Source organism: Podarcis raffonei, chromosome Z (genome assembly GCF_027172205.1).
Source record: "Podarcis raffonei isolate rPodRaf1 chromosome Z, rPodRaf1.pri, whole genome shotgun sequence".
Lineage (NCBI taxonomy): Eukaryota > Metazoa > Chordata > Lepidosauria > Squamata > Lacertidae > Podarcis > Podarcis raffonei.
Window position 1 is genome coordinate 26129803 of NC_070621.1, and position 9028 is coordinate 26138830.

The 9028-nt window shown below is 46.0% G+C and overlaps 1 protein-coding gene across 1 annotated transcript; it reads left to right on the forward strand.

The window, feature by feature from the left end:
• The first annotated feature begins 2680 nt into the window (after positions 1–2680).
• On the forward strand, positions 2681–6697 carry LOC128406963 (uncharacterized protein K02A2.6-like). The gene is made up of 2 exons (XM_053374860.1): positions 2681–4774; positions 4859–6697. Exons 1-2 carry the CDS (start codon positions 2681–2683, stop codon positions 6695–6697), a joined length of 3933 nt encoding a protein of 1310 aa, XP_053230835.1.
• The last annotated feature ends 2331 nt before the right edge of the window (positions 6698–9028 follow it).

Here is a 9028-nt window from a genome sequence, read left to right on the forward strand (position 1 = left end):
TCTGCCTGGTTCCCTGTAACTTCATTTCTTGCAGTGAGGGATTCGCCAGAAGACCCTTGGAGCTGGACCTCATAGCTATCCTTGGAGGTATGGGTTAATTCTTCACCTAGGACATCTCTATCAGCTGAGATCCTACCCTGGCTGAGATCCTACCCGTCTGTGCACTGTTTCACCAGAGTGGTGCATGCTCTGGTTATCTCCCACTTAGACTACTGTAATGCGCTCTGCGTGGGGCTACCTTTGAAGGTGAGTTGAAGCTACAACTACCCGTAATCCAGAATGCAGCAGCTAGACTGGTGACTGGGAGTGGCTGCCGAGACCATATAACACAAGTCCTAAGCACAATGGAAACAGTAATAACAGCACAATCCAATGCATATTATTAATGCAGAAGTGCATGCCATTGCATTAAGTAAGGCATTTTCCAAATAATGGTAAGCATGGAGTTGTAGCCTGAGCTTTATCAATAATTTAAACCATCTACCTTGACAAAAGCCTATTTTCAACGCTTCATCTTACATTCCCAACATTTTATCATATCTGATATAACCAAGAAACAAAATGTAAGATTGGAGTAGGTAGATGAAGGATGGTTTCAGCCAGAAGTGGGTTTACTTTCCTTTACTTTCCTCCATGCAAATGAACAGCTGTTATTTACTCATATGAGGACACTGTTGAAATAACCATGTGCCCTCCAACCCTTACAGTGGGTGACCTAGTTCTCACTGATAGGGATTGGGCATGAGGCGTACTGTGACCCTATGGTCCCTGCACCTGTTAATCCCCACCCCTCTCTCTCTCCACACACATACTTCTTGTAATGACAATGGACATTCTGCTACTAACAAATAACTGCCTTTGTAATGAAGACCTGTAAATAAATATCTTGTATTGTTCAGACAAATAATTTAACTTATTGATAAGGCAGCATCATTTTCTCAAGTGTATATGTACAATAAAACCGTCAATACACTAAATTCAGTTTAAGAAAAAACAACAACCTGACACATCACTATTTAAAGATCCTGCTCTAAAATCATATGCTTCTGAGTCATCAAAAACTCTCAGGTGTAGTTCTCATAGAAGTTGCCAACTTCCATGGGATTCACATGATTTCAATGTGTCTTCACATTCACAAACCCCCTGCACGTAGAAAACTAAGCTAGAAACTTTCTCCCCTCTGAGCCATCCTCCATGTGCAGGAATTTTGCTCTTTCTGATAGGAGTACTTCACCATGTAAGTGCCCACTTGTAGTCTGAAATGGTACAGCCTCTTCAATGATAACTAGACCATCGTCTTCTTTATGTTTCTTCTTGGGTGTTAAAATCAGCCAGTGAAGTTCTGCTTCGCATTTATCTTCTATAGCTGAGACCTGTTACAGGGTGGATCAATAAATTTTCAGTAGTGGTGCACTGTCCACCATCTAGAATTTCTTTCACACACACCCTGACTTTATTAAAGTTTGAAGGAAAATATACAACAGTTAATATTAACTATCCAATATATTTTTATCAAAGATAAATGAAACTAATCTGAATGAAAACCCAAACCCAAAGGGGGGGGGGAGAGAGAGAGGAAGGAAGGAAGGAAAGTGGGGGAAGACAACTTCTGATTCTTTGTCAGCTATATATAGTAAAATTATTCAAAACATCCACTCCAAGATAACACTCAACAATTCCACGTTGTATAAACCAGTATTTTCTTCAATCCTCAAACCCAGATATCTTAAGTTCATTTTCTTTTTTGCACAAAAAGTCTATAAGGGGTTCCATCTGAATTCCTTTCCTAAGGAGTTCAGTTTATCACCTACATGGTATATAACTGGATTTTTTCCCCCTTTGGCATTTTTATTTCTGGAATGGGGATGATTATCTGTTTGTCTAGTTTAAAAATAGAATGCTGCTTTTCTTATCTTAGTATGTGTCTGCGTGATTTATTATTGTTTTGTATGTTTATTTATGAGTATCTTTACTCTATATATCTTCAATCCTCCCCAATAAATACATAAATAAAATTGCTTAAAGCACCTCACACATAATATGGCATATATCTTTTTAAACTCTTATATGTGTAAAAAAATAGGATAAATCTACCACCCTGACCCCTGCCAGGGCAGTCAAGATGGCTTTTTAGGAAGGAATCTTTTTTTCATCTGATAGATTCAAAGAAGATTTCTCTCACGAAGATCTATAAGATCTAAAAGACTCTTTGTCTTTTGTAGTTGTTATGTATTCAGTGGTCTATGTTCACCTGAGTCTGAGTCTGGACTAAGGATTCTGAGCCCCTAGTTATCAAGGTTTGGGCTATTGGCATTGGCTCTTAAGTTCTGAGTTACAATTCACAGCTTGGAGTTTTTGACAGCCAGTCACATTGAGAGTGGGAGTGGCCCAGGCTTTCAGAAATACATTTAAGCAGTTGCTTTGCCCCTGTTCAGTTATGTTAGCTCAAGTCTCTTGCTATTATCATTGTGTCTGGCCTCATAGAAACCCATGTACACTTCACTGGCAACAAGCATGGGATGCTAGGCTAGTTATGCAGCCCTGGCTGGCTTCCACAAGCTGAAATCACTGCTGGGGAACTGTCACCTTAACTGAGCTGAAGCACCACTGGGGACTTGCCACCTGAGCCAGCTGGAATCACTGACTGCAGCCACAAGGCAGGTCACACAGAGCGGACCTCATGGCCACCCAGGGCCACATCAAGCAATTTGACCCCACAGTCCCAGGGAAATGGGACTCCTATGCCACCAAGCTTGAGTTTTTCCATGTGGCCAATAACGTGACCGACCCTCTATTGAAGCGAGCCATGCTGTTCAGTGTGTGTGGGCCTGGCATGTTCAAGATTCCCCAGGCCCTCGAGGCCCCAACCAAGCTAAGCGAGATGACATTCAACACAATAATGCTGAAGTTGAGGACACACTTCGCTTCCCAGCCATTGGAGATTGCTTGCCAGCACGAGTTCTACAAGCGAAACCAGGCCTCAGGCAAATCCATAGAGGCCTTCATCACAACCTTGCTGCAGGACACCCACCACTGCAACTTCAGCGACCTGGAGATAATGCTCCACAACCGTCTTGTGTGCAGGCTAAGGGATGAGAAGCTACAACAGCACCTTTTTGCGAAGAAGGATCTAGCCTTCCAGGTTGCCTTACACGAGGCCCTCACGGCAGAGACAGTCAGCAAGATGATGAGAGAGATTCGCCAAGTGCAAAGCCCATCCATGGCATGGAAGGCCGAGGCAGTGCACTCAGAGAAGATTGTAGACAGTGAGGAAGGTGAGGACATCCTGAGACTGTGCCTTGGCTTGTCCAAGTGTTTTGGCCAACAGATAGGTGCAGAGGTGAATTGCACCAGTTGCGGGGGCCAGCATGAATGCCAGTCATGGTGTTTCTGTGATGTCCAGTGTTGGGAATGTGGGAAAACTGGCCATATTGAATGCAACAGCCAAATGAAGGAACAGTGGGACACTCCCTGGCATCCAATTTCAGGGCCTGGGGATGGTCACCGCGGGACTCCAGGTGCAGTAGAATGCCATGCCATATCAGAGTGTACCTGCACACAGGAGCCAGCTGCCACATCTATCCAGAATGCACAGCCAATCTGCGAGAAGATTCGAGTAGCCGTGATCATCCAGGGAACCCCATGCGAAATGGAGGTTGACTCCGGGTCAGCGCTCTCTGTTATTTCTGCTGAGACATACCATCACATCTGCCAGAAGGGAGGAGCCCCCTGTTTGCAGCCCTTTGAGGTGATCCTGACAGACTTCCAGGGGAAGAATGTGCCCATTCAGGGCATTGGCACGTTCACTGTCGAATTTAAGCATTTTAGCGGACCGCTGCAGCTGGTAGTTGTCAAAGGCCCCCACACCAGCCTACTTGGCCTCAACTGGTTCGACGCACTGGGCATCCATATCACAGGGGTCCAGCACATAGGCCAGTCCAGCTATGAGGCCATCTGTGATGAGTTTGCAGCCGTGTTTGATGTGTCACTGGGGTGCTACAAGGGCCCACCGGTCGCACTGAGCCTCAACCCGGCTGTAGTACCAATCCGCATGAAGGCTCGGCAGGTGCCATTTGCCCTGAAGCCCAAGATCGATGCAGAGTTGGATCACCTCATCAAAGAAGGAGTCCTTGAGCCAGTCCTGCATGCTCAGTGGGAAACCCCAATTGTTACTTGCCTCAAGGCAAACGGGAATGTGAGGATCTGTGCTGACTACAAGTGCACCCTCAACAAAGCCTTGCAGCAGCATGCATATCCTGTTCCAGTCGTGAGTCACCTTCTTGCATCGCTGGCGAGTGGAAAAGTCTTTGCGAAGCTCGACTTGACCCAGGCATATCAACAACTCCCAGTTGACGAGGCCACCTCTGAGGCACAGACTATCGTGACCCACCACGGGGCTTTCCGTGTCAAGAGACTACAGTTCGGTGTCAGCGTGGTCCCAGGCCTCTTCCAAAGCCTCATGGAAGATGTCCTGAAGGGTCTCCCTGGAGTAATTCCATATTTTGGTGATGTCCTCATTGCGGGAGGGTCCGAGGCAGAGCTTGCATGCCGTCTTCGAGAGGTCCTGCGCCGTTTTCAAGATGCCGGCCTAAAGGTGAAGAAAGAAAAATGCCAGCTGGGGATCCCCAAGGTTGAGTTCCTCGGGTTCCTGATCAACGCTGATGGCATCCACCCCACACCAGCAAAGGTAAAGGCCATCCATAGTGCTCCACCGCCACGCTGTAAGCAGGAGTTGCAGTCCTTCCTGGGCCTGTTGAACTTCTACCACTCTTTTATTCCACATAAGGCGGCCACTGCAGAGCCCCTGCACCAGCTATTAAACAAGAAAGCTCCTTGGATCTGGGGCTGTGCTCAGGACACTGCTTTCAATGCTGTCAAACACCTGCTCTCCTCTGACAGTGTCATTACCCATTTCAATGAGACCAAGCCTGTTGTGCTTGCCTGTGATGTCTCCCCATATGGAATCGGTGCAGTCCTCAGCCACCAGTTGCCGGATGGACGGGAGGCCCCTATTGAATTCTACTCCAGGACCTTGTCATCAACGGAATGCAATTATGCCCAGATCGACAAGGAGGCCCTGGCTGTCGTGGCAGGGGTGAATAAGTTTCACAACTACATCTATGGCCGCCACTTCACAATTGTGACTGACCACAAGCCTCTGCTGGGCCTTTTTGCTCCTGATCGGCAGACTCCTCAGATCCTGTCCCCAAGGATGTTAAGGTGGTCCATCTTTCTCAGTGCATATGACTACGCACTTCACCACCGTCCCAGCAAGAGCTTGGGCCACACAGCTGCCCTAAGCCACCTGCCATTGCCAGACATAGACGCTGATCCGTCCCCAGCCCACAGCGTGATGCTGCTGGAGACTCTGCCCCAGCCACCGCTTCACACCACAGATGTTGCCATACACTCAGCAAAAGATCGCACCCTTTCCCGTGTCCTCAACTGGGTGTGGAGAGGGTGGCCAGTGGGTCACCTCGATGCCAAGTTCTCCCCATTCATCTCCCGGAAACATGAACTGTCAGTTCACAAGGGATGCCTGCTGTGGGGGAACCGGGTTGTGATTCCTGCTAAGCTGCAGACCAGAGTGCTGGAGGATCTGCATGTGAGTCACCCAGGTATCGTCCGCATGAAAGCTCTGGCCAGGAGCTATGTCTGGTGGCCAGGCATTGATGCGGAATTAGAAGAATGGATCCGGTGCTGCCAGACCTGCCAAGAGTTCCGACCAGCCATGCCGCAGTCCCTGATCCAGCCATGGGAGATGACGCGAAAACCATGGTCAAGACTCCACATTGATTTCGCTGGCCCGTTCCAAGGTCAGACATTCTTGATCATTGTGGACACCTTCTCAAAGTGGCTTGAGGTGGTGCCAGTCTCAGCGATGAACTCCAAGGTCGCCATCTGGGCCCTGAAGTGGGTCTTTACCACACATGGCCTGCCAGACATCATTGTGTCCGATAATGGAGCACAGTTCACATCGGCTGAGTTCCAGAAGTTCATGGCTGACAACCTAATCCAGCATGACACGTCATCACCATTTCACCCATCAACAAACGGACAGGCCGAGAGAATGGTGAGGACCACCAAGGAATCCCTCACCCGGATAGTCCAGGGGGACTGGAACCAGCGCTTAGCAGATTTTCTGCTGCAGCAGCACATCACGCCCTGCACCGTCACAGACCGAAGCCCTGCAGAGCTCCTCATGAACCGGAAGCTGGCATCGCTCCTGGATCGGCTGCACCCCAACCTTGCATCTGATTGGCCTCCAGGCCAGGAGCCTCCAGCGGGCCCCATGTCCTTCACCCCAGGTGACCCTGTCTACACCCAGAACTATGGAGATGGCCTTGCCTGGATCCCTGCTGCTACCAGGGCAACTTGGCCAGTCTCCTACAAGGTTGCCATGCCAGACAGTCGGGTGCACCGCCAGCATGTGGACCAAGTGTGGCACCACCTAACTGATGCCCCAGCTCCAGCTGCCACCACCACACCAAAGCACAGGGATGAAGTGAATGATCAGCTCGGTTCACAGCCTGATGCACCCAAGGAGGACCCTGTGTTCCCAGGAAGTACAGAGGAATGGGGCCCTGGCACTGCACCACCAGACAGTGCCAAGGCAACAACACTGGTGACACCCATGACACCAGCTCCAACACAATCTCTAAATGACCCAAGGGGGCGAGCTCTGCCGCTCTTATAATCTTGAGGACTATGTGTGTTGATGGGGGTTAGGGTTCATGCCTAAGGGGAAGGGAGTGTTATGTATTCAGTGGTCTATGTCCACCTGAGTTTGAGTCTGGACTAAGGATTCTGAGCCCCTCTCTTCTGATTCAGTACATATATATCCATTATCAGGGTTGGGGCTACTGGCATTGGCTCTTAAGGTCCAAGTTACGATTCACAGCTTGGGGGTTTTGACAGCAAATCACGTTGTTCATTTATTTCAGTAATTCAACTTAAAAGATGAAACTAATATAGGAGATAGACTCATGACATGCAAAGCATGATATGTCAAGCCTTTATTTGCTATAATTGTGATGATCATGGTGCATAGCTGATGAAAACCCCAAATTAACAACCTCAGGGGCCCAAACCAAGTACTGAGTACATATGCATGCTTCTACTTCTCAGAGGTGCAATATTGCTCTATTTGCAGTCCTTGTTTTGCTGATTTCATTTAATATTCTAATTTTCTGAGATTGTTAATTTGGGGTTTCTGCTTATTAAAACAATGCACTTTCAAGTCAGATATTTGACAAATCTTCCATCTGCCTCATTAAGTGTCACCTTCACAGAACGCTTTCAATCCATGCCCTTAGCGGTCATAGATGGATGATACAATGGAATACCTTATGAAGAGAGACTCTCTGTGTGGGCAACAATTTGTAGAGGACATTTGCCATTACTTACTAAAATGTCCACTATACACGGACCAAACAAATTGATTCATAAAACTGCTTTTCATGAAGAAAACAAATCTAACCAGGGTGGAGAGGGTGAAATGGCTGCTGATACTGATGGCTCTGTGACTTTTAAGGTGGCTCTCTATGCCACCTTATAAGGCAGCTAGGAAGATTAGTAATAAAGAACTGGATGGGCTAGAGGTCAATTGCAAAAGAGTCTCTGGGATCTAATCTGCACATTTTATTTGAGAATTACTTTTTATTCTGTGTAATAAGAAATTTTGGTAGATTTAATCATGGTTTTACTGCATATGTAGAGACTACTGTCTGCTTGTTTTTCTTCTTTCTTCTTTGGACGTTGCCATGGCCTTTGGCTAGTGCAATAATATTATAATATAATATAATATAATATAATATATAATATAATATAATATAATAATATAAGCAGTTGCTTTGCCTTTGTTGTTCAGTTATGTTAGCTCAATAAAGTCTCTTGCTGTTATCACTGTGTCTTGCCTCGTAGAAACCCACGTACACTCCAGTAGTTTCTCTAGTTTGTTAGGAAAAGGGGTGCATACACCCCTATCTTGTGCTGTTTCATAACCATCTATAACAAATTTTCAAAAGCTTTATGGTTTGCAAAATTGACAATATGGTAGAATGCAGTCATAGAATATGCTTTTATGGTCTTATTCACAAAGCGTTTTCACATTAACATGATTTTCTTTTTATAATATGTATACTATAATTCTAACTTAATGATAATGACAATTAGTGATACCATAAACTAAGCACTATATGACAAATCTCTGCCCCCACAATTTGAAAAGCATAACTCATTATTTTAAATTTAATATTACCTTTCTTGGGTTGACAAAGAAAAAACCTAGAACCACACACTTTATCAGTTGTTATTAAATTGTTTTGCACTCTCCGTGCAGTTATATGTAGAGTTTTCACCACAAACATAAGATCTGGAGTGATGTCACAATATAGCAATTAGAATCAGGGGTAATGGCAGCTTTCCATTTTTAGCAAGAGTTCAAGCTGTGCATCACTTTGATGTTTTTCCTACATCTATATATTAAGTAGCTCACCATAGTAAATTATGCTAAATCTTGGTAGCATATACAAGAGACATACGGTTAGAAAGTCAAATATTTTTCGAAACCTTGTTTCTTTTTGCCTCATGTATAGGTAGCACCTTTTGACGAAACTGCGGGAAGCCAGTGCCTGGCGTGGTCTGGTCCATGGAGTCATGAAGAGTCGGACACGACTAAACAACAATAGGTAGCACCTTATCACTTCAGGAAAAGAAGTGTCTGATGGGGATTGTAGTGTTATTAGAATAAGAGGGCAATCTTAAGGCAAGTGCACCTTAGGATGCTAAAATCTCCAGCTCAGTCAGTTTTAAGTCTTCAACCCCAGCTTAGTCAAAAATATGCTGGAGTAGCTTGCTCATCCCAGCTAAGCCAAGGCTGGTGTAAGTCCTCCAAAAGGGGGTAAGGTGAGACCGGGGGTGGGTGGAACTGAGGGTGGATCCTAGGCATGTTCAGCTTGGTCATGTGACTGTGAATCTTGCACAAAATGTTATTTTAAAGGCTTGTTTTCTCTCTGTCAGGGTTAAA

Bases quoted from the DNA above. Each gene is read 5' to 3' on its own strand.
- LOC128406963 (XM_053374860.1), top strand. From the start codon at position 2,681: ATGGCCACCCAGGGCCACATCAAGCAATTTGACCCCACAGTCCCAGGG. The intron at 4,775-4,858 runs ATTCCACATAAG...TGTGCTCAGGAC, and splicing joins TGAACTTCTACCACTCTTTT to ACTGCTTTCAATGCTGTCAA.